We start from the raw sequence: 26,100 nt of genomic DNA, 5'->3' as shown, positions 1-26,100 counted from the left end.
CCCAAAAAGATGAAAAAATAAATGTTTATTCAAGCGCGTCTAGGACATGCACATACTCATGAACCGTCTGACTGAGGCTGCAATCATAACTTGGAGTCAGGAGATGGCGGTAGAGAGTGACTCATTTTCAAAGTCCGGACAGCACTTTTTATCCGTGGATTATTTCATAAAATTGATGACATTATTAAAGAGATAATATATTATTTGGTTAACAATTTAGCCGAGATTAGATAGAATGCAAGGGAAACACGGCGGCTGAGGGGTTAGCGCGTCCGCGGCACAGTTCTGACGGCATGAGATCGAATCCTCCCGTGCGGAGTTTGCATGTTCTCCCCGTGCCTGCGTGGGTTTCCTCCCACATTCCAAAAAACATGCATGTCAGGTTAATTGGGCGGTCCAAATTGTCCCCAAGTGTGACTGAGCGAGTGACTTGTCTGTCTCTGGGTGCCCTGCGATTGACTGGGGTGTCCCCTGCCCACTGCCGGAAGATAGATGGAATGGGCTCCAGCACCCCCGCGACCCTACTGAGGATAAGCGGTGCAGAGAATGGATGGAAGAATAGATAGAATGCAATATTTCTTCTGCAAACTCACGAGAGCAAAGCCATTACCAACCAGTTTTAGGCTAAAACCCTCTATCTCCAAAATGATGACTTTATAGAAAAACCCAATCAATGTATGCTTTTTTTCAAGTATAACCTTGGCATTTTTACACATTTGGTCATTTGTTAACATTGTATTGGGTGAAGTTGAACACATTTTGACCGGAGTTTTCAATCCGATATCATTACCATATTCTCCGGACTATAAAGTGCACCTAGTAACCGCAAATGGTCCTGAAATTTTAATCCAGTGGCCTTTATAAACTAGAAAATACGATGAATAATATTGGAAATGCATGGTTACAATTAAACACTACACAGCACGGTAACCATTTATGAATTCATTACTTTTATTGGTTAAACCATATGTAATAATGTTACTTAATGTAATGTGAAATAAATCCTTAAAAATCAAATCGATGTATTTATTGTTATGCAACCCTAGCTCTTACGATCGTTTTAAAATCCATGTGTCTTGTAGTCCAGTCAGTGCCCCTTACATAGGAAAAATTAATCACTAAAGACTATTTTTGTTCGCTTTATAACTCAGTGCACCCAAAATTGGAAAATAAAGTACATTTTCATTTAACACAAAGATAACATGAGTCAGTCTTTACCGTCAAAAAACGTTTTTTTTTCTGATTTTCTAATCCCAATGCCATGTAAATAATTACTAGATCATCTAAATAATCACCAACTATTTTACTAATCGATTATTTCTTATCCCTTATGTGTTGCACCCATACTCGTTCATGCATGACAAAAAAATTGTACATAACGATTATGTATTCATCTTTAATAACATTCATGTAAGCACAACAATACATTTTAAAAAAGGTTCATCGGTAGCTTTCTACACATTGTGCGCTTTAAAACTGTTGAATTCATAAACATTTTTTTTTTTAAAAACATGAATTCAAAGTACATCTGAAATGTGCAAAGTACAATTTATATATATATATATATATATATATATATATATATACACATATACATACAGTTGGCCTGGAAAGGGATGGGCCCCACCAGGCTCTACTTGCCCAAGATGCAACACAGGAAATGGTGCTCCTACAACCCTAGTTGTTAAGGGATCCAACCAACCATATATAATGTAAATATATATATTATATGTATATATTATAAGTATTATATATTATACCAGACTTACAACATGCCACAAACCATATTGCACTAACCATGTTTCATTATACTAATTTCTGTTTCTTTTTGCAAAGTAAAAATTAGTCTGGAGTGACCTTCTTTGCTTGGTATAGTGTTTCTTTTAAACCCGACAGCAGAACTGTTTGAGCTTGTGTACAACCACAAAAGCAAAGACAGTCGACTTGCAGGTGTCACAAGTGTTCCACTTAGTCGAGGAGTTCTACAGTACAATGTAAACTCTTTCAAGTTAAGAAGATAAAGTAAAACGTAGACGAATGAGCAAAAGGAGGTGGAAGGTCTAGTCATCACAACCCAGCAGCTCCATGCGTAGAGTTATGCGCTCGTGCCACTCCCAGGGAACCACTCGGACGAATCGGGCGTAGAACGGGGACTCGAACATGTTCTTCATGTGACTGTTGTTGTCGATATTGCCTTGGAAAATCTGCACGCAAGTTATCAAGGACATGAATAAAAGGCAGGAACAATAAGAACAGTAATACAACAATAATAATTATTAAATTGGTTAAAGAAGGTGAGGAGACAACATTCTAAGGATGATAAGGTCAGTGCTTCTCAACCTTTTTTAAGCTGTGTTCAAGCACACATCTAATTAGAATTGTTTGAAAATCGAATTGCCGGCTGAAATTTCTGATATTTAAACTTTTAAATGTCAAGAAAGTCTATAATTTAGCTTAATTTGGGACTATGGAACACAGGTGTCAGACAGGCGGCCCGCGGGCCATATCAGGCCCGCTAAGGGATTGAATCCGGCCCGTGAGACAACACTCAGAGAAGCGCAAGAGAAAAACGAGCTGCAGGTTGAAATATGTCAACTTGATGTTGCCAAAGCCAGGTGCCTGGAACAAAGACACTGTACTCGTATTTCTCTCTCTCTCTCTCTCTCTCTCTCTCTCTTTCTCTCTGTCTCTCTTTCTCTCTCTCTCTCTGTCTCTCTCTCTCTCTCCACCCTTTTTCTCCCACTCTCTGTCTCTTTTACTCTCTGTGTGTCTTTTTCTCTTCCTTTGTTCCTCTTTGTCTCTTTCTCTCTCTGTGTCTTTTTAACTTCTTTTGCTAACTTCCTTTTTCCCTTTTCTCTCTTTTCTCTTTCTCTCTTCCTACCCTTCGCACTTTCTTTTCTCTTTTCTCTCCTTCCATCTTTCTATTTTTCGTTGGATTTCTTTCTTTCTCTCCCTTTCTTCCTCTCCCTTTCTTCCTCTCCCTTTCTTTCTCCCTCTCTCACAACTTTTTTTTTTTAATCTCTTTTGTTTCTCCTGCTCTCTCCCTCTCTCTCTTTCTTTGTACTGCCCTCTCTCCTTTTCCCTCCCTCTTTCTCTCATTTCTTTATCTCTCTTTTTCTTTCTCTTTAATCTACTAGTCCGGCCTCGGACAGAATGTTTGTTCTATCGTGTGGCGCCCGAGTTAAAATGAGTTTGACACCCCTGCTATAGAAGTAATTCTCTGGTAAATAATTTGGGTGAGTAGTTTTGTGTTATAATATCAAAAAAGATGGCCTGGCATTGCCGATAGAAGATTGGATTTTGCTGCTTGGTGTGGTTGGTGGTCAGGGGCTTCATTACACTATGTCCAATAATCCAAGAAAAAGCTAACTCATCCTAGAGCTTCACATTAAAGTCGCAGTAGGAATTGGATCATTCCTTTGACCTTGACTTTGGACTCATGAACTTTGAGCGTTCCGTAAATTGTAAGACATTGGAATTGCCTTTCTATGCTTATTTGATGAACCTTTTCTGTCATTTATTGTATTGTCAATGAAACTGTAATATTGTGTGACTTTAAATTTTAACACAAAACTGATCCAGGTTGATTCTAAAAACCCTATCAGTGTGCTTACAGGTACATTTTGCGATTATTAATAAGTTAGACAACTGGTCATCAAATTGAAATAGAAATGAAACAAAGTTAGTGTCATGATTACCGATGTGAATCACCTGTGCCCGCTCATTTGGCGCCATCCGCTGCGGGCTCTGATTGGCTCCCTGTCCCTATTCAAACCCAGTCCTGTCAATCCCCTGTTGTCAGTCCGTCTGCAAAACTCTGTTTATACAAGGCAAGCCTTTTTCGACCCCGACTCCCGCCTGTCCCGTTTTTGCTCCCGTTTGTCTCCGGCTACAACCTGTTTTGATCCCGAACACGTCTGCTCTCCCGTCCCGGCTTACGACCCATTTTTGATCCCGACTACCTCTACTCTCCTGTCCTGGCTTACGACTCATTTCCGACCCCGACCACGCTTTTCCCTCCAGTCCCGGCTACCGACCAGTGTTTCCGTCCCTGACACCGCCATCGCTCGCTACGGAAGATCCACTTCCGTGTTCGGATCACAATCCGAGTGCGAGAGCGACTTGCTTCCCGCGTCCAGCGAACATTGGATCGTGGGCGCAGCCCTTCCTCTTTCTTTCATTAAAACTTGTGGTAAACGTTACGCGATTGGGTTTCCTTTCTGGTCCTGACAGTTAGTAAACCAAGATTAACCAAATTTAGAATTTCTTATCCAACACCTTAAACCGAATAAGAGTTCTCTTTTACTATAATTTATGTTAAATGTTGTCTATTGTCCTGTTTGTTGTTCATGAAATTGCCGGCTTTTGTTTAAATTAAGTTTGACCTCGGTGTTTCCTCTATTAATTGTACCACTTGTCTAACCTAGAACTGTTCCAGTAGCTTTTCTGCCCTCTGCCTAACAACATAGGTACTACCAGGGTTGGGTAGGATTACTTTAACTTGATTACTTTCAATTACTTTTGGATTACTCCAATACCAAATATGCTAATAAAAGACAAAAGAAACTAAATATCAATAAAATGATGACTCACAACACGTGGTAAGCTTTCTCTCCTGGCTTTGATCTCTTTGATCTCCGGCAAAACTATCATAAAATGCGACAGAAACAAAATGAAAATAAATCCAAACAGCTTGCCAACATCATTTTTGCCGTTCCATGTGTTCCGTTACTCCCCAAGCCTGCACAAAATTTAGTCATTTTATTCATATTTACTTACTTTTTATCTTTTATTAGCATATTTGGTATTGGAGTCATCCAAAAGTAATTGAAAGTAATCAAGTGAAAGTAACCTTACCCAACCCTGGGTACTACAATGTAATAAAACCAACCTTATCACTGCCTGTGGTAACGTCTTTCACCGTACTCCAAGACTCTTCGTCATTACTATAAGCAACTTTAAAGGCAGTCACAAATTGCACCACCCCAAAGTCTTTGGCGCCCTGAGTTATGATCCCCGTCAGGCGCTTTGTCTTCTCCAAATCCACCTAAAGTAAACAAGAAGCCCCGACAGTTAATGCTTTTTAAAATGTGTTACAATATTTATAAACCATGGTACATCACCTGAATCCATTCCGATCGGTTGTTTTGGGCAGGGGACCACGCGTTGGTCTTCCCCTGTTTATCTAAGCGGGCGAATTGAGGGAGCCAAGTGAAGGAATCAATTCCCCATGTGCGGAAGGAACTGGAGGCCGAAAGTTGGCTGTCGGAAATTAGCCGAGACTTCATTCCCATTGGTTCGGAGCACCCTGTTGTGTTTGAATAAACTGGATAAAATAGGACATAGAGGAATGAGGAATGGAAAAACCAAGTGAAGGGGGAGAAAAAAAAGAAAAGAGAATAAGTAAACCTACAGGACAGGTTAAAATGAATCAAAGAGCTTCAGCAGGAAATCAGAAACAAAATACATAACTGATCCCAATCATGTACCGTAAATTCCGGACTATAAGCCGCTACTTTTTTCCCAAATGTTCAGCCCTGCGGCTTATTCAGTGTAGCGGCCAATATATGGATTTTTTCTAACAGCCACCAGCGGCGCTGGAGTATAAAAGGTAAGGTTAAGGTTTTTTGACAGGCACATTCGAAGCATTGCGAGCGTGATCCTACTGTGTTGGTACCTTTCAAAGGCACGGTTTGGGATGAAAGTTATATTATTATTATTAAAGCTTTGAAAACTCTCTCGGTGTACCGTCTTTCTTCGTAAATATGTGTAACCATGTATAATATGTATTTGCAACTGTATATTTTTGTAATGTATTTATTTTAACGATTTATTCTGTTATGTGTTCTACGGGCCAATCAAAAAGAAGGGGTGGAGCAAACGCGGGCTGATGGAAATTAGGGTAAAGCTGAGTTGCCGGTAGATCTGTCTGTTGTCACAGCGGACAATAGTGGATATATATTTTTCCCACCCTTAACTTTGGAAATAAACATTTTGTTTCCTTGGATTACTTTTATCGGGACCTGGACTTTACAAGTCTGCATCATACGTAAATTACGGGTATCATTTTCCAATGATGATGCCGACTGTAGTTCTAGGACTAAAATGTGAATATGCTTGATGGCTGTGTTTTGCTGCTGTTGGTGTCGGTGGATTTGTTCAGACCGAGGACAATCGACTTTGGCCTGGACGGATCTATTGACACTAACAAAGATGTTATATAATGAAATTGTGAATATGTTTGATTTTCGAGAAGGTTTGTTCAAACCTCACTTTGTGTTTGCTGTTAAAAACGTAATATTGGAATATAATATTGTGAATGTGCTTAATTGCTGTTGAGATTGTCATGATTGTTTTCTGTTTTTAGTGTCAATAAATTTGTTCAAACCAAAAAAAACTTCGTACTCTGCCGGCTGTGGTTGTGGAACCGAGTACTTGCGGTTGAAAAGCTTGACATTTTAGCTTTGATTTTTGCATTCCGGAGATGGAATAAGAGCTTGCTCTGTCCACTCCACGCATCGGCCCGGTATTGCAGTACCTCCGGGAACGGTGCATTCGCAATGATCGCAACAAGGCTTTAGGGCTAGGACCTTAGCTTGGCCTTTTGGCTGAGAGTAAGTGTCCCGGCTCCTAGGCTTTGTAGCGTATTATGAACTGACCGATAACGGATAATGAATAATGAATAACGAAGATAGATAAATAACCCTTAAAAACCCCTCTTAGATTGTGTCAATGAAAAGATAGGAGTCTAGGACCTTGACTCAGCCTCGTGGCCGAGAGCAGGTGTCTCGGCCTATTGGCTTAGTAGTGTATTATGATTTGACGAAAAGTGGACAATTGATAAGAAATATAGAACAACTAATCTCTGCAAAATCACGACCGTGGAGCTCACACCCTGGTCTGGTTTAAACTTGTGATTGTGTCATAAATTTCAATGCGGGCACACGCGGCGTATTCACAGGTGCGGCTTGTGTAAGAACTAAAGTGGAAAATCACTAAAGTGGAAAATCACTTAAAAAGTGGTGGGTGCGGCTTATAATCAGGTGCGCTCTATATTCCGGAATTTACGGTAATTATAGAACCAATTCCAAAGTGAATGTAGCTGAACAAACCACAAGAAATCCGGGCCCGGTATGCAAGTGTAGCGAATATGGGTGGTAAATAAATTATTCTAACAAACAATTTATTGACCAATCGAATTAAAGAGCCAAGTTTCTTCTTTTCAAAACTTGTCTTGCCTTTTTGGAGCACGACATACGTTTTAGAAAATTATGTCAGGAAAACCTTGTTAAGTTATTCTGAAGGGTTGCTACACACACTTTAGGTAAAAATATTTGATTGTTTTGATAGTTCAATATACTTTAATCAAGACACACACACACTCTTGGATTTATGGACTTTTCTTTTACTAATCATCTACTGAAGATGCTTGAATAGAACACAAATCAATAATAAAATATAAAACAGACAACTAGAAGTTGAGAACTTTTGTGACTAGGACTATTTACACCAAAATCTTTCCGTTTCAAAATACAACAATAGTTCTAGATAACATTATTAAAGAGAGAATATATTAATTGGTTAATAGCTCATCCGAGATTAGATAGAATGCAAGGGCAACACGGCGGCTGAGTGGTTAGCGCATCCGCGGCACAGTTCTGACGTCATGAGATCGAATCCTCCTGTGCGGGGTTTGCTTGTTCTCCCCGTGCTTGCGCGGGTTTCCTCCCACATTCCAAAAACAAGCATGTCAGGTTAATTGGCCGGTCCAAATTGTTCCTAGGTGTGAATGAGCAAGTGAGTTGTCTGTCCCTGTGTGCCCTGCGACTGGCTGGCAACCAGCTCAGGGTGTCCCCTGCCCACTGCCTGAAGATGGAAGGGATGTGCTCCAGTACCCCCCGCGACCCTACTGAGGATAAGTGGTGCAGAGATTGGATGGATGGATGACTGTAAGTGTAGTAAATGGTAATTACAGATATTTTACAACGGCTTAACAAGTTTTGCTGCCATCATCCTGGATTGTGCCCTCGAGTCATTGTCCCATCAATTTTTTTCTCGTCAAATTCCATCTTGTTGTTCTTCTCACTTGTGTTGGCCACTCAGCTCCTTAAGCTTAATGTGTGTTGTCCAGATATGTCTCATTGTCTATTTAGTTTCCCAGTTTGCTTTCTGTATTTGTCTGGTCATTGTGTATATGGCTGTCGGCATTCGCTATGTTTATTTTATTACTGTTTCCTAGTTTGTTCCTTGTTCATTAAACCATTATTTATGGGTAAATCTATTGCCTCCATTTCCTGATTCACCACATTTGGGTCATCAACCCCCGACAATGTGACAAATGACTGATTCGTCACTCAATTATTTAATTAAATAAAGAAGTTAACCCTAATATTCCCTACACTCACGGTTCACAGATCCTTTAACCGCCAGGGTCGTCGGGGCACCACTTCTTGTGGTGTTTCTTGGGAAAGTACAGCCTGGCGGCGCCAATACCTCTCCAGACCGTTTTTTGGGGTAGGAGTTTGCTCCCCCCACATGCTTACCAGTCGCATGAGAAGCCTCCTGATTTGACTCAAAAACAGAACCTTTATCATCTGGGTGCCATTGTTTTTTGGTTTAATGCATCGACCCACTCTTGAGAGATGAGCTGGACATTGCCGTTTAATTATTTTAATTATCACAGTACTCATTTAGTTGTAGGATTCATTAATTACTTGACCTTTTTGTGATTAAGGGCTATAAAAATAAACTGTCACGGTCGCCATGGCGCCCAATTGGCCCCGCCCATGGACACTAGCTGAAACGTGTTGACAGATTGCTGCCGGACTTCTTAAACGCTGTCTTGTGAGTCGCCTGGTGTCAAAGCGTCTGCAAAACTCCTGTTAAACTCTGTTGTGATATGCCAAGCCTGTGAATCCCCATTTTGCCTGTGGTTTTTTGCTCTGGTTTCGTCAAGCCCTGTGAATATCCGTTTTTGCCCCTGTTTTGTTCTCACCCTGAGCTGTTTGATTTTGACCACTTCCTCGTGGCGATCAATCTACTTCCGCGACCAACGATCCCCGCATCAAGTGTGCGCTCATTCCTCTTCTCCCCAATAAACTGTGAGTAACGTTACGCGATTGGGTTCTCCTTCTTGTTTCCTGTCCCGGTTCGTGACATAAACATGACTTGACTTGACAGACAATTAATGCATCGTTAGGATATAATTAGTTAATTATTAATCACGGTTGGTTAAAATGATCTGCAGTGGTTTTGGAGAGGATATTTGCACTATTCATAAAAAGAAGGTAAAGCTTGAGTGACTGCTCAAGAGTAGATTAATTAATTAATCAACAGGAAAATACCCAAAAGGAATAAATGGGTCCAGATAAGCAATCCACAGCCAGACAACATTAAATATTACACTACACATTGTATCTATAGTACCGTATTTTCCGCACTATAAGGCCCACCTAAAAGCCTTTATTTTTTTCAAAAACTGACCATGCGCCTTATAATACAGTGCGCCTTCTATATGGATCAATATTAAGTCGCAAAGTCGTCCGCAGTGTATGCTGGGATTTATATACCGGCGTTTCATTTCCTAACCAATGTGTCAATCATCATTTGAATCAGTCACTATTGGCTAAAGTTATTCGGAGGTAAAGGGGGCGGATCCTTTTTATCATTTACAGGCTCGCATAGGCTAAAGGGGCGAAACAAAGCCTGCAATTGGCCGAAAAAGATGAGTGTGAATCACAGTTGGGTTGCACTACGGCATAGAGAAACTATATTTACTATTCTGTATTTGCAAATATTTTACCCTCCTGGATTTACTACACTCACGGTTGTAAGAAGACCATGGTTACGTATCATTAATGAACGTAAAGGCTGCAAGAGAACTTAGGTGAGCTATGCGGATTTATATTTTCCCGGTATCTTGTTTTAGAACGATCTTGATGTTTCTGTGATGAGTCTGTTTTTAAACTTAATTTAATTCAAAGTGTTTATTGTCATATGCACAGTAAAGAACCCTGTATCCCTGTACAATAAAATTCTTACTTTGCTGTCCACACAGTTGCCAGCAAAAAATAAAATGGAAACTAAAAAATGTTTGTTTGGTGACATCGTACGGACACCGCATGCGCACGTGTCTACGACACATATTTGCTTCTTTCAAGCTTTCGGAATGTTAAGGGGGTAATAAGTTCGACTGTACTATTTGACTGTTTTGTCAACGTTCCCATTGCAGCGCCTTATAATCCGGTGCGCCTTATGTATGGAAAATATAGGACCAAAAACAATTTTTTGGGGGTGCGCCTTATAGTGCGGAAAATACGGCAATCACAAAACTGCTTCTAACAAAATATCAGCAAAATCAAATATTATTTGCATAATGTAACAAAATTAGCATATGGTATTTTGTGGTATTATTTACCAAAGGAATTCAATTTTAATAGGATGTTTTACTTACCATTGAGTTCACATCCAATCAACTCCATGCGCAGCGTGCATGCCTTTCGACAAACCACAGGGATTATACGGATGTATTGGGCCACAATTGGTGGGTCGAAGAGATTTGTCTTCGTGCTGTCGTTATCTATGTTGCCCACCAAAATCTGGAATGGACAAATATGCGTCCATAGTTTGAACATGTCACAAGAACTTGTGTTGACAGTTTCCGTTCATAAATTCTGCGTCACCTTGTCTCTGCGTTGTCCTTCCATTCTGTACGTGGTATAAGTCTTTCCATCAAAGCTACTCGACACCTTAAAGGCTTTGATGTATTCTGCCGTGCCCATGCGACTGGCGCCTTGGGTTATTATTCCTGTTAAACGCATCTTCTTCTGCATGTTGACCTGGCACCAAAAAGCAGAGATCCGTCAGTTCATGATGAAATTGCTGGTCGCTTCACCTATCCCTGAAGGCAAACGATGACATCTCCCACCTCGATCCAAGGATTTCTGTCGTGAACAGCTGATGTCCAGGCGTTGGCGATACCTTGATTATTAAGGCGGGCCAACTCGGGGCCCCAACGCTGAAGACCCAGAATGCCATAATGCACAGAAGAAGCTGAAATCTGGGACTCTGTGATAGCTCCTCCTTCCATTCCCAAAAGGGAAATACAACCTGAGACACACAAATGTAAATGTTTATATATTAGACATAAGAAGAAGGAACATTTAAATGAAATTGTTCCTCGTCCGTCTCATCTAGGGCAGAGAGATGGCACGTGAAGTTGATTTAAATGAAATGATCTGCATTTTATATAGCGCTTTTCAAGTCAATGACTTCCCAAAGCGCTTTACAATGTGCTCCACATTTCCCAATAGCGGCCTTGCAGCCATGTAAGGTGCTAACCTGCTTATTGGGGGTATTAGGGGTTCAGTGTCTTACCCAAGGACACTTCGACATGTAACAAGGACGAGCCAGGATTCGAACTGGGATCCTTTGATCCCAAGACGAGCACTCTACCTCCTGAGCTACTGCCGCCCCTTCGATTTATGTTTTGCAGGTCATTTTTAAAGGGGTGAATACATTTTACTATCTCTATGCAAAATCATATCTTTTTAATTTGGGTCACAGCTTGTTATTAGGGTGGAATGGTGGGTCCTGAGGTCAGGCCAGTTGAGAACCAGTGATTTAGGTTGTATTGTATTAAGAAAGAAATGTTTAATCAATGATATTGAAAGGTTTTCTTACTGTCCAAGCTACTAAGACTGTATGATTACCCAAAATCTAATTGATAAACCACTGAACTATTTGTGCCGATGACATCTGCGACTGAAATAGAGCTGGTGCAGGGAGTAGACTCCACAAACACTACAATTGGTGGTCAGCAATGATATTGAAAGGTTTTCTTATTGTCCAAGCTACTAAGACTGCATGATTAACCGAAATCTAATCGATATTGCGATGAGACGTAGTGCAATTCTGTGATCGCAAGACACTTCGTTTTTTTAAGGATTCATAGTTACATGTTTGGGTTTTTCCCCTTTGTTATGAGTGATGGAGTGTTTGGCCAACTAGAATTGTTGGATTTTAACGGCGCCAGCCAATCAGAGGGTAGTTTTAAAGACACGAGACAAAAAAGGCCAGAAAAAGTTAACAAGCAGCATAGACTGGGAGGTCGGTGGTTCGCGCCCCGGCCGAGTCATTCCTAAGACTTAAAAAGTGGTCGGCGGCGCCCTCTGTTGGCTGCGGCTGCATCGGCTCGCTACAACGGGTCAGGTGCAATCGACATTTCGTTCTGTGTGCATTGTTACACAGAATGACAATACAAGGAAATTATTATAATTATTATTATTATGCCACACACCCACCGAGAGCCTTGTGTGAGCAGACAGCAACCTGAATAAAGCTCCCCAGAAGAGGGTGCTGTTTTTGTTTTTTAAGGTAAACTCAAGTCACTATGATTATTTACTCATAAAAACAACAAAGAAAATGCAGTTTTCTTTTAAAAATCGAAAGTCATTTCCAAAGTGTAATACTGGTCTTAAAAATCTCAATTTTTTTTTTTTTTTTGCAAAACCATGCAGCCTCACAAGCTACTTTGTCTCGTCCTTCCAAGAAAATCCTGCGGTGATCCCAAGTCAGCTCATGCTGCAATGTGTTCTTGGGCTTCCCCAGTGCCTTTTCTAGGTGAATCATGCCTGCAACACCTCACCAAGAGGAGTATAGGGAATCAAGAGCTTTGTTTTTGTCTAGCTCCTTGGCTGATCTGCCTGTCAATTCCTCGCAATATTATTTGCTCACTTGTTAACTCCACCTTGTAGTTGATGTCATAGGAAAGGCACGGCATCCAATTTTAAGAACCCAAAGAACTATTACCAATGCAGATAACACCATGAAATAGTGGGTTAAAGTTGACTTCACACAGCATAAACAATTACAGTAAGGCAACCCTCCTGAGTGACACAGTAAATACAAACTAATTGGATGAACTTGCGGAAGAACATTACATTTTACCTCCAGGGTCTGAGATTGGACTTCCCAAGACATGCGCTAAATGTGTGAGAATAAATGGGCTGATGTTTGACTGAGCGCACGTACGTTGATGGCATTGCTTTCCGACGTAGGGTGACGGGCATTGACAGGAGTAATCGTCTTCGAGATCTCTACATAAGCCTCCATTTTTACACGGTCGGTCAGCACAGTCATTCATATCTGCAAGTAAAGACAATATATGTTATGCACAAAGTATAATACATTTTCATCAGCATTTTAAATTCTATTTACAGATCGTCATTTGCCCTCAGTGTCTAGGTTAAAACTCGAGATTGTAGTAGAAAGAAGAAAAGAACACACTCTGAGTCGGAAACTTTTTGATATCCTCTACCATCGGAGGTATGTGCTTCCAGAATCGGCTAAAAGAAGGACACGCTCCTACTTTTTCAGGAAGCTCATTTATTGTAAAACACAAGATGGAAACTACACATCTGATTGGTTCATATGAACACACGAAATTAATCTGATTGGTTTAGACAGAAATTCCATATTTAAATGCAGTGTATAATGTTGGTGGCTCGATGGCGTGCAAGTATAATAAATGAGCAATAGGGATAGTGAAACTTTGTAAACACAATGTATCTCTGTGAGAAGAAACGCAAGCTTTTGACTTGGAATGTTGGGGGTCAATAGGGGGGTGCCCCCAATAACCAGGTGGTTGCCATCGGCATGTGAGTGTGTGTGAATGGGTAAGGGTGAAGCATATTGTGAAGCGCTTTGGGAGGTCTTCATTGACTTGAAAAGCGCTATATAAATGCAGACCATTTACGTTTGGATTATAACAAATTATTTATTCTCTTCTTTTTTAATCCCTTACTAAAATGCTGACACTTGACAGGAGTACAACACCCAAAACAAGAGTGAGAATCACCGTGCTTGAAAAACAAACACATCATTTGGACTTTACTATGTTTGTCATTATTGTAAATTGATAAGATTACAAAAATACCCAGTGAATTTATATATCTATGAAGCTTCATGTGGATGACTTCCCCTGAACCATGAGTCATGCCACCTTGTATCACATGCATGGCTCAGAAGACTCTACAACTGAGTGACGTATTTGCCACAGGAATCCTTGCAAATTCGCTTCTTGTGCTGCTAAGAAGATTGGTCGAAACGAATGCTACTATGGCTGTGGCAACACAAATCAAAACAGCTTAGAAACACTTAATCCTTCTAAGAATAATGCCAAACAGTTTTACTGATTTTCTCGTAATCCAGATCAGCAACACATGGGCTAAAGTAAACATTGTTTCTCGTAAATGACATATAAATCTATCTATCTGTCACAAGCCAGAAACAGAGACAGGACCCAATAGCGTTAGTTTTTACTCAGTTTTATTGAGAAAGAGAGCAGAGCTTGCTTCCACGATCCGATGATCGTCGGACACGGGTAGCTGATGGCAGGAACGCGGAAGTGGCACTTCCGTGTCGAGCGAGGATAGTCGTAGGCAGCGGGAAAACTGGTCGATAGCCGGGACGGGGGAGCAAGGGCGGTAACGACTCCAGAAAAGAGGTCGGCAACAGGTATCAGGCAGGAAACAGGGCAAAACAGCTCGATGGCTTGGACGGAAGAGCCGGGCAGAAAACGGGTCCAGAAACAGGTCGGCAACAGGTATCAGGCAGGAGAAAACAGGGCAGGAGAATGTCGGATAGTACAGAGCTTGCCTAGCTGAAAGCATAGGTTCGCAGAACGGTCTGACAGCTTCCTCTTGAAAGACCAGGGTTTAAAAAGGGTCAGGAAACCAATCAGCCCCCAGGGCTGTTGGCGCCAACGGGGCAGTCGCAGGTGCCCCGAATTAGCAATCTTGACACTATCTATCTATCTACCCTGGTCACATCCATCAAGAGGGGTGACCGAAAGCAAGACAATCACACACACCAAAACTAAGAAACGAAAAAAGGAAAAAAGTAGCAAAAACACAAAAAAAATTGACCATGGCCAAGCCAATTGCCATAACACCCAAACAAGTTAAGCACCTCGGCACCCAAGTTGGTAACGCTTTCGTCCCTCCAGACGAAACGGGACACATATGAATAGTTTATATAAATATGAAAACAATTATGCAAAATAATGAGGTCTAAATATATTTATTTTTAAATAAATGTGCATATGTCAGAAGGAGACTGTCGTGTTAGAACTAAGGGATAGCCTGAATTATAAGTAAAGCTCTCTAAGTAGAGCTGTACGAACAGATTTCACCCCAAACCACGGACCTATTTCTGCCGATGACATCTGCAACTGAAATAGAGCTGGTGCAGGGAGTAGACGCCACAAACACTACAATTGGTGGTCAGCCTGTGAACTATGGGAGGTGGCAAACTTATAAATCCCTCTTTGTTTATATAGTTTAAGTTTAAAATTTCTTGAGTAACCTTTTCACTTTCCATGGCACCAACTGTAACTGAATCTCAAAGAGTTGAGGAAAAATAGAGCATTTCTAACAACTTCTTTAAAAGAGTGTAGGCTACAGGTACCTTGGGCAGAATTTAAAAGAATACAACAAAATATTTGAGTCTGTGAGAAACTTTCTGGGTGGCCTCTGCATCTTAACAGACTTTGAGAGTCTTTTTACTTACTAATTAGCCAAACAGATGAACCTCAGATTTCATGAAAGAGACCCTGACTGAAGAGATCTTTTCTTCCTCATGCCATGAGGCTCTTTAACTCTACCCGGCAGAGTAAAAGCCCACATTAAACCACACCACCTACATTGCATATTACCGAATTTTATTGCAATATGTATTCTGTGTAGCACTATTTAGATATTCTATATAACACGCTACAGTGGGCATCTGCACGTCACACTGGGTATTTGTATATTGTATTCTTTTTGCTTTATTATTGTATTGTTCTCAGCTCAGGGATGCTGCTGGAAATGTGAATTTCCCTCCGGGGATGAATAAAGTATATATCTATCTATATATCTGTCTTGATTACTGTAATGTACAACTCTCCGGTCTCCCGAAGTCCAAAATCAAGGGCCTGCAGCTGGTATGAAATGCTGCAGCGAGGCTTTTAACTAAGACAAGAAAGTTCGATCACATTACCCCGATATTAGCTAACCTGCATAGGCTCCCTGTTAGCTCAAGATGTGATTTAAAGGTTCTGTTGGTAATATACAAAATCATGCATGGACTTGCTCCCTTATAACTGTCAGATTTATGTTCCGGTCCGGAGCCTTCGTTCTGAAAATGTTTGTCTACTGGTGATCCCAAGACCCAAGAAGAAATCCGCAGGTTCGAGAGCATTCTCCATTCGGGCCCTGTTGCTGTGGAATGCTCTGCCTTATATTCGATCTGCAACCTCAGTGGAACGGTTTAAATTTAGGCTAAAAACACACTTAATTCTATAGATTATAAATAACCTATATTTCACGTTAACAAAATCTGTGTATTATTTGTTATTGCAACATTCGTTGCAGCCTGATCATCCTGGAAGGGAGATGACCTCATGTATGGTTTCTTCTTAAGGTTTCTTTATTTACCTCATGTTGAGGCTTTTGAGTTTTTCCTTGCCCTCATGTAGGTTTAAGATCAGGGGATGGTGTAATACTAGGCTGCAGTTTGCAATAATCTGTGGTCTGTGCAGCCCTTTGAGACTCCTTGTGATTAAGGGCGTCACAAATAAACATGACTTGACTTTACTTTCATGAGACCAACGCACGTCCCAACGTGTGTAACACGACTGTATGGCAGTGTGAACCTCGCATAGATATATTTACCCAATAGCGGCTCATTTTCAATCACTTTTTGGCAGGATGAAAATCAATGCATCAAAGTTTTGAAGCAACTTACTGGTCTGGCAATGAGCACCTTCGAAGCCCGCCCTGCATTTGCAGACGTACTCGTTGAAAACATCTCCCCTTCTGGTGGGAGTGATGACCTGGCAGGATGCATCATTCTTACAGGGGTTGGGACTGCAAGGACCTGAATAAAACAAAGCAGGAAATGTGAATTTCATTACACAGGTTTGGACACCTGTTTAATGGCCGAATTCATGCACTTTTTAAAGACGTTTAAAGCCAATTTTCTAATTTCTTTAGTACCGTTAAGAGAAGAAATCTGGTGTGAATCATGTATTTTGGAGAGCCACAAATATATCTGCAGTTTACAAATGTGATCTTTAGGCTTGTGTGTCCATTTATCAGGACAGATTATTTTGAGAACTTGAGTAAATCACGGATATGTGTTTTTGAGACAAATCTCTCCTCAAATAGGTTTTGGTAATATGTAGCCTGCATTTTCAGTTGCAGGATGTTTTTCCACTTACATTTTACCATTGGGAAACACCACCTTCATTTAATTGCGTAATAAATGTCCATAATAAGTCGTAAACCTTGCACTAATACATACCTCTTGGGCACGACCTGCTTCATAGGATAATGCCATACAAACTAATGCCAGCTGCCGTTAATCACAGGGGAAGGATAAATACAATGGCAAAACAAATCCACCAGGGAGCAGTGTCTTCAACATTTAAAAGCAGACTTGTTGAGAAACACGGCAATCATTTCAAGCATTTACAAAAATTTCCACCAAAATTCAAGCACTTTTACATCTTTGAAAAAATTCAAGCATTTTTAAGGATTTAAAACCTCCGTACGAACCCTAATTACAAATGTTTGTAGTCAAAGGCTGGCTTGTTTTTCGGCCTACCTGTCTCCGTAAGGTTGCACGTGTCCCCGGCAAACCCATCGGCACAGATGCAGATGAAGGGTTCTTCTCCTACCCCTGTCACGCACGTTGCTCCATTGTGGCAATGATTCACTTCGCAGTAGTCTCCTAGGAAATTGCAAAGTGGAAAAAACAGGAATTTGATTCTGAACAGTTTTAACTTCAATTGAAGTAGCCACCTGGTGGGCAATATTAGAGTATGGCCTACAGATTATGGGTATCAAAGAACAGCAGCATGATGGGGGCGGCAGTAGCTCAGGAGGTAGAGCGCTCGTCTTGGGATCAAGGGATCCCAGTTCGAATCCCGGCTCGTCTGTGTTACATGTCAAAGTGTCCTTGGGTAAGACACTTAACCCCTAAAACCCCCAATAAGCAGGTTAGCGTCTTACATGGCTGCAATACAAGGCCGCTATAGGGAAATGTGGAGCACATTGTAAAGCGTTTTGAACAGCGCTATATGAATGCAGATCATTTCATTGGCCAATAGCCAGAATAATATAATAGTCAAAGAACGGCGACGGTGAGTCCAATTAAGGAACTGGCATCCCATGAAATCCCTTTTGGTCCGATATTAACAAACTTATAACAAAAAAAATGTGACTATCTCTTGATTTGAATAACAAAGATGAACACATATGAAGTGGGTAAATGAGGCAAACCTGAGAACATTTGGAATCCAGTGTTGGAGGGAAATCTAGAACGCTTCAAAAAACTGAGTCTTATTTCTTGGAAAGCTCCACCGAACCGAGAAAAATTCAGAGGGTGTGGCAGGTCACGGATCTGAGTCATATTGTAGCTACTCTTACGATGCTTTTCAAGGTATTCATTCAATCCACTAGCAAATTTGACATGAATGTGTTAGATATTTGAAGGAGTTTGAAACCTATATGTGACATGACTCGACACTAACAGAGGGAGAGAGTGAAAATTAACAGCATTGTCACTATGTTAATAAGCAGGGCATAAAACTTCCTGGTTTTGTTTACAACCAAACGTATTTTTTCAAACAAAGTTTGATTTTAAAACCTCACGATCCCATTACAAATAGCTCAGGCCTTGGACTTACAGTGAGGAAAATAGGATCCTTAGCTGAGGCACGTGCTGACCCCGCTGCCTTCTAAACCCTCGGTCTAGGACCCTTTTTGCCTTTAGTCCAAAACTGCAACAGACGTCATTAAGGTTACCTTTTTCTGTACCATACTAAAATGCTTTAGGACTCTTAACAATATGAGAAGAGTGCGTCATATTATTTAATATACAATGAAGCAGACTTCCTAACTAGATGCCACATGCTATCTCCTGGTGACAACTTCTCCTGGTCTGTCAACACCAGGGTTATGGTGGGGAAGGCCCAGCAGTGACCACCCTACCTGAGAGTCCTCGAAGAACAACCTGGAACTGAAGCCGCTCGTGTCCTTCTACCACACCATAATAAGAAAGCATTCGGGCATATACCGACACAGTGTGGTATGCTGGGAGCACAGCAGCGGACAGAACAAAACATACAGTCATCAACAGAGCCCATAAAATCAATGACTGCTCTCTGCCCAGTCTGGAGGACATTCAACAGAGTCATCGACATTAAAAAGGACACCTCTCACCCAGGCCACAATCTCTTTGAGTACAAGTCCTTTAAAACAGGGACCAACAGGCTCACAGTTTCTTCCCCAGGGCCACCACTCTCCTAAACAAGCGTGCAACACTGAAAAATATATATCTTGCCATTTGTGTAGAAAAATGGGTATTCATATCTTATTCATTGACTTTTCACGGCACTATTCTTACAACGCTCTAAGAAGTCTGCCTTTACAACTTAGGCCAGAAAAAGTTTGGCAATCATCACAATATTTTACAAGCAATCAGGTAGGTTACTCTAGAGGTGAATAACACCCAAAAATAGTTCTGTGTCTTTTTTTTTGAGAACCACACCGTATAAAACACAATTCAACAAAACCACCATTCCCGCTTTCCAGACAAAAGCTAGTTCTTCAGCACATGTTCTTTCACTGTGTGACTTTTATTGATTTGATAAAATCTATAAAATAATCATAATGCCTCAGCTTGTGTCCTGTATCAACAAAAAAACACCGCATAAAATGTGTTTCTCTGCAGTTACTTAAGATCTCTGAGGCTCTTTTGTAATAAAGTCACAAAATATTGGGCAGTGTGCTTTATGTGCAGGGATCTGCCCACCCCTATCTCATACCTAATCAAATTGCTCTGGGTGCTTGGATGGCGTTTGTGGTGTTTATAGTTTGTTCCGTGGGTTTTCATCCTATAGTGTTTAAAGAGTGAACATAGATGGTTTAAATAGCTTCCAGATGAAAGATTTCTGAGAGACATTCAGCCAAAACGGGCTCTGTGCTCAATGTGAGTGTAAACTGTAGTTAAAACTTTACCTTATATATTTTGGATTAAACATCATCAATACTGTATTAATTTAGCTTTGCAGACATTAAAATAAGAAAAAGACAGGAGGTTACTTGGACCCTACTTGTCACAAGGACCGGACCAGAACGGAGGCAGGAGGCAGGAAGGGAGAACTCATTTGCGTTGACGATCAGAACTTTTATTTAGCAAAATAAAAGTTGTCCAAAACTCCGGGACAAAACAGACCAAAAACGGGCTTTTACTCAAAACGTGAAAACACAGGTTTCCTCCGAATCAAACAAAACAGGACAGAGCAAAACAGAACAGAAAATGCAAATGAACCAGCACCCGCAATACCCACAACCCACCCTTAAGTAGCACACACGCAAATTAGCTGATCTACTACAGCCGGTGCCCAGGGGGCGGGGCCAGCCGGTCGCCGCGGCGACCATGCTGGACACGACACTACTTTTATCTCCGAACCAGATTTGGCTCGTGAGCTATAAGTTGTCGACCCCTGCTGTAAGCTCTACTTTGTAAATATGTTTGCCGATTTATCCTTACATTCTTTTAAGCAGTTTTTACCTTTTGAGTACCTATTACGAGTTGAGTTTGTGCATCCCGGAGTGCCATTTCTAATCTCGTTGCAAACCATGTTCATGACGTTGTTAGCAAACACAATAAAGACAATTCTGTTCTAAATCTATTCCACAAAGACAGTCGATCGAGCAGCTATTTGTGTGACGGATAAAAGTGGACAAGGGAACCTCGTGCCAACAACACTCACAACAAAACGTGTCTGTGAGTGGTCAGGATTAAAAGATTGTAGGATTAGCCAGGTGCCAGAGAAGCATGCAGCTTGGGGTCTGCTGGGAATGGGCGCTTACACAACGAGGCATTGCACCTGCGGCAAAAACATTTGTGTAGTTTGCTATTGCAACATCCTGGAGGGGGGTTGACCTCATGTGTGGTCCCTTCTCAAAGTTTTTTCATTTTCCTCATGTTGAGTTATTTGAGTTTCCCTTGCCCTCATGTAGGTTTCAGATCAGGGGATGTAGTTTGCAATACTCTGTGGTCTGTGCAGCCCTTAGAGACTCCTTGTGATGAAGGGCATCACAAATAAACATGACTTGTATACGCGTCATGACAGCATGCCAGCCCCAGCCAATGGCTAACTGAAGGACCTAGACATGTTTGGTTGCTATTTTTAGCAGAAGATGTGTGTGCAGGTGCAGGGACTTGGAAAGCCACTTCTAAGTTTATCTAAGGTGAGCTGAACAGACAGGAGAACAGATGGCGTTATTTTCCTCACCATCTGTTCCGCTTTGGATGTTTAAACAGCTATGACACAGCGTAGGATATCGAGATCATACTCATATTTTATTCCTGCAGTCCAAATGATTAAAATTGGATGATTTAGTAAAAATTTTCACTGTACAACTGCTATTTAAGGTCCACAAAAATGTCAAAAAACATCCATAAATTATTCATTCGGAAAGAGGGAAATTATAACTTAAGGGGCTGTAGTAAATTCATAAACCCAAAGGTGAGAACCACCAGGAAAAGTATGTGTATGTCTGTGTGTGGAGTCAAACTTTGGAACAATTTACAAGACGAGATCAAACAATGTCCAACTATTCACGTGTTCAAATTTAAATACAAAAAAAAACATTACTGGCGGAATACAGAAATGAAGAAAATGGGTTACGAGTGATACGAGAGATTGGGAATAGTGCGTCTAGAACTACGGTTAACTGTGTTGTGATTATTGCTATTGTTATATCATAACTGTTATTATCAATATTATTACTATTGTTGTTATAATCATTGGTGTATTTAATAGGGAAGATGAAGGGTTAGGGAATATAAGCATCTGCTTCTTACTACCCCTTTTCCAACATATTATGTAACATTAATTTGTTGTTGAGTTATTGTTTTTGTTCTGTTTTTATTTTAATGTTCGAATAAAGTTTTCATTCATTCATATGTCCAATAATAAAACAGGGTTCGTACACCTTTTTCATGGCCAAATTCAAGGACTTTGAAAAGCCAATTTTCCAGTTACTCCAGTACCATTTAAAGGAAAATTTCGGAGTGAATCAGGTATTTTGCAGGGCCACAGATATATCTTCAATTTGCATATGCGATTTTTAATTTTGTGTGTCCATTTATCAAGACATTTTTAGATCTTGAGTAATTCGCAACTGTATTTGATTTTAGGACTTATCTCTCCTCAAATAGGTGTTGGGTAGAAATGACAGTAATATGTAATTTAAATTTTCAGTTGCAGGAAGTTCGTGCCATTATAATTTTCCACTGGGAAACACTACGTTTTTTTCAATGTCCATAATACACAAATTGCACCAAGATTGCACAAAGAGATCAAATAATAAAGCATGGATTTGTATCTTAATGAAGGGTTTCAATGCTTTTTCTTGGGAAGCACGGCGAACCAGTGTTTAGAGCGTATGCAGCACAGTTCTGAGGTCATGGGATCAAACCTTCGTGTGGAGTTTGCATGTTCTCCCCATGTCTGCGTGAGTTTCCTCCAGGCACTCTGGTTTCCTCCCACATTACAAAAACATGCATGTCAGGTTAATTGGCCGGTTCAAACTGTCCGTAGTTGTGAATGAGCGAGTGAGTTGTCAAGCTCTGTGTGCCCTGGGACTGGCTGGCAACCATTTCAGGGTGTCCCCTGCCCACTGCCCGAAGATAGCTGGGATGGGCTCCGGCACGCCCCGAGACCCTACTGATGATAAGCGGTGCAGATAATGAATGAATGTTTTTGCTTATCGCCTAGCCATACTTGACAACATCTGAAAAGGAATGAATTTGTGTTTTGTTCTTAATATGTATTAAAATGACATGTTTAAAGTACTGGGGGCCTGTTAAACAATTTTTGAATTGCTCTTTAAGGTTTTCAGAACGGGGATGAAATTTAATAAAAATAACTGTGTGTATTATTTGAACACTAGATGTCGCTGTATTGTATAGTGCAACCCAAAACGAGTGCTGCAAATTTAAATAAGGAAAACTATGTACAGACTTGAAAGTTAGCAAACCACACTAGTTGCCTTTGGCAAGATTTGGATATTTTGGGTACCCGTAGCACAAATATGTCAAACAATTAGGTCAGCTCCTTCCTGCTGAGGCTCATGTAATGTAAAATAAATATGAATTTCTGGACCTGCTTATGTTTTAAATCAATATTTATTTGTTTTTATAATGAGAAATAATCTGTGGTCTGTGCAGCCCTTTAAGACGGCCATTGTGAAGGGCTATACAAATTAACATGACTCGACTTGGCACTAATACAGATTTCACAGTGCCCTGTTTAGATGTAGCATGCACCTGTCCTCTTGGACAATGTCGACTGCAGTTCATCACGAGGGAAGAAGAAATGCAACGGAAAAGCGAAGCCACCAAACAGCAACGTCGGTGTCATTTTTAAGCGGACTCGTTGAGAAACATGGCGAAAGTGTCAAGCATTTACATGCACTTTTTAACCTTTGAAAACACAATATTAAAATTCAAGCATTTTAAGGATTTCAAGCACCCGTACGAACCCCGAAAAAAATACTAAGAATAGTTCTAAACACACAAACATAATGGGATTTTTTTTTCCAAGGATAAATAATGGGGGGAACCCTCATAACTACAATATTATTAAAAGTTTACTTCTAACATCGCAATAGAATATCGCAAACCAAACAGTTTATGTCACAAAATGTCAAATAACTAGTTTTTTTTCTGAAAGCAGGAATGACCCTATAACTGTTCCAATGAATCACGGCCACCTTTTGAATTTACGACCGTAAACAAAGGACATATCATATAAAACGAAACAAAATAAACCTTACCTATCACCGACGGCAAACACAGGAGAAATATAATCGAAGTCACGACGATTTTTGATGCCTTTTGAGAAGATGCCATCTTTGTTTACAAGTGGAAACGGAATGGACCCAGGCTCTGCTTGCAGCTGCGTTCAAGTGCACTATGAAAAGTGGGAATTCTGTTGCCAGGAAAAGAGGAATGTGACGTCACTGAATGGGTGGACACGTTTACGGTAAGACGTCTGAGTGATTTTCGTAAACAAGACAAAACATTATCAATTGAATGTTTATTGTTAAATGTTCCACATCACGGATAATATAGAATATATATGATTATATGTCCATCAACCTCAAACCAAATTCCGTTTTTTTTCCCAAATGACCGTCTATGGACACACTCTGCCCACTCAAAATGGACGTATTGGTGAAGGCAGTATGAAAAATGAAAAAAAAAAAAACAAAGACAAACAATAAAAGAAAAGGGAGATAAAAAGAAGAAGAAAATAGTAAAACAAGAGGAAGGTAGTTAAATGCTTTGGGGGAACAAAAGAACAAGAAGTTAAAAAATCGTTTAGAAAATAAAAAGAAGAGGAAAAAGCAAGTAAATAGAAAAAGCTAGGGGAAAAAGAAACAAAAGAATAAAAGGAAAAGGTAGAAGAAAGTAATAAATCAAAGGAAAATAAGTTAAAGACTGAGGGGGGAAAGGGAAAAAAAAGAACAAAAAGAAAAAGAAGAAGTGAAAAGTGTTCAAAAATAAGAAAACGAGGAAAAAGTATGAAAATAGAAAATGCTAGGGAAAAAAGAGACAGAAGAATAAACGTAAAAATGAAAAAGAGAAAAAAGAAGAAAATCATAATAAACAAAAACAAGTTAAGAGCTGTGGGGAAAAAAGAAGAAAGAGAAAAATAAGAAGTAAAAAATCGTTTTAAAAAAATGAGAAAAGAGTATAGAGCAAAAAATAAATAATTAAAAGCTAGGGAAAAGGAAACAAAATAATAAAAGGAATAGGGAGAATGAGAAAAATAAGAAAAAATATTAGGGGTAATAATAGTCCACGAAAAATTAATAATTATCCATCCACGAAAAAGTCTCTCAATTTCTTTTGTTAAATCCATTGTTTTTTTCAAATGGGATAGAGATACAAATGCAGACCCAGCATCGTGGATGGGTGCGCCAGGGCTACTTGCAGAGGAATCAAAGCCGTGGGTCACGGCCCTCTTTGTCCCAGGGGGTAAGGGCCAGACAGCCCTCCCCCTCGGGTCGCCGTTCAAGAAGAGAAGAAGGGATTCAAAAACAACATGAAAAGCCCCTAAAAGCTAATTGAGATTCGTTTTTTTTTTAATATGTGATATTGTTGTAATCTTTGCTGTTATGTACTAAGGAAATTTGGCCTGGAGAGGGATGGGCGCCACCAGGCTGTACTTGTCCAAGACACACCACAGGAAATGGTGCCCCTACAACCTTAGTGGGTTAAGGCAGGGGTGTCGAACTCATCTGAACTGGGGGCTACATGGTTAAAGAAAAATCTCAGGAGCCCGGACTAGTAAATGAAAGAGGAAGAATGAAAGAGAGAAACAGAAAGAGAGAAACAAGAGGGAGGGGAAAAAGGCAGAGAAAGAGAGAGAGAGAGGGAGAGAGAGAGAAAGAGAGAGAAAGAGAGAGAAAGAGAGAGAAAGAGAGAAAAAGAGTGAGAAAGGGAGAGAGAGACATAAAAGAGAAAGAAATAGAGAAAAAGAGTGAAAGAGAGAGAGAGGGAGAGAGAGAAAGAGTGAGAAAGAGAGAGAGAGACAAAAAAGAGAAAGAAATAGAGAAAAGAGTGAAAGAGAGACAAAGAGAGAGAAATAAAAAATAAAGATAGAGTAAGAAAGAGAGAGAGAGAGAGAGAGAGCGGGAGATAAAGAAATTAAGATAGAGACGGAGAGAGAAACATCAAGAAATAGTGAGAGGAGAAAGATGAAAAAGAGAGAAGAAAAAGTGAAAGAAAAAAGAAATATGGAGGGAAGAGACAGGAAAAAGAGAGCAGAAACAGAAAAAAACAAATAAAGAAAGCAAAAGAAAGACAGAGAGAAAGAGGGATGAAGAGAAGGAAAGAGAGAGAAAAAGAGAAAAAATAAATAAAACAACAGGAAGAAAGAGAAGGCCAAAGAAAGATAGATAAAGTGAGAGAGAGAGAGCAAGAGAGGGATAGAGAAAGAGACTGGGAGAGAGAAAAAAAGAAAGAGAGGAA

The 26,100-nt window shown here is 40.3% G+C and overlaps 1 protein-coding gene and 1 pseudogene across 2 annotated transcripts; one reads left to right on the top strand and one right to left on the bottom strand.

Moving 5' to 3' along the window:
- Positions 1-1,382: 1,382 nt before the first annotated feature.
- LOC148366838 (lactadherin-like) lies at positions 1,383-24,035 on the bottom strand. 2 transcript variants are annotated; one of them, XM_088333167.1, is made up of 10 exons: positions 23,898-24,035; positions 17,650-17,775; positions 16,789-16,920; positions 13,033-13,146; positions 10,928-11,109; positions 10,683-10,838; positions 10,454-10,598; positions 5,124-5,326; positions 4,892-5,047; positions 1,383-2,204 (listed from the first exon to the last, which is right to left on the bottom strand). In XM_088333167.1, the coding sequence occupies exons 1-10, from the start codon at positions 23,971-23,973 to the stop codon at positions 2,061-2,063; spliced, it is 1,434 nt and encodes a 477-aa protein (XP_088189293.1). In that variant the 5' UTR covers positions 23,974-24,035; the 3' UTR covers positions 1,383-2,060. The 2 variants fall into 2 exon arrangements, with proteins under 2 accessions (XP_088189293.1, XP_088189294.1); XM_088333168.1 differs by having other exon boundaries at positions 5,124-5,308.
- Positions 6,446-6,560, top strand: LOC148366839 (U2 spliceosomal RNA; annotated as a pseudogene).
- Positions 24,036-26,100: the final 2,065 nt, after the last annotated feature.

Source organism: Urocampus carinirostris, chromosome 4 (genome assembly GCF_059441175.1).
Source record: "Urocampus carinirostris isolate Australia breed hairy pipefish chromosome 4, RoL_Ucar_1.0, whole genome shotgun sequence".
NCBI lineage: Eukaryota > Metazoa > Chordata > Actinopteri > Syngnathiformes > Syngnathidae > Urocampus > Urocampus carinirostris.
Note: the sequence above shows the minus strand (reverse complement) of the source record. Positions and strands in the feature narration are given on the sequence as shown.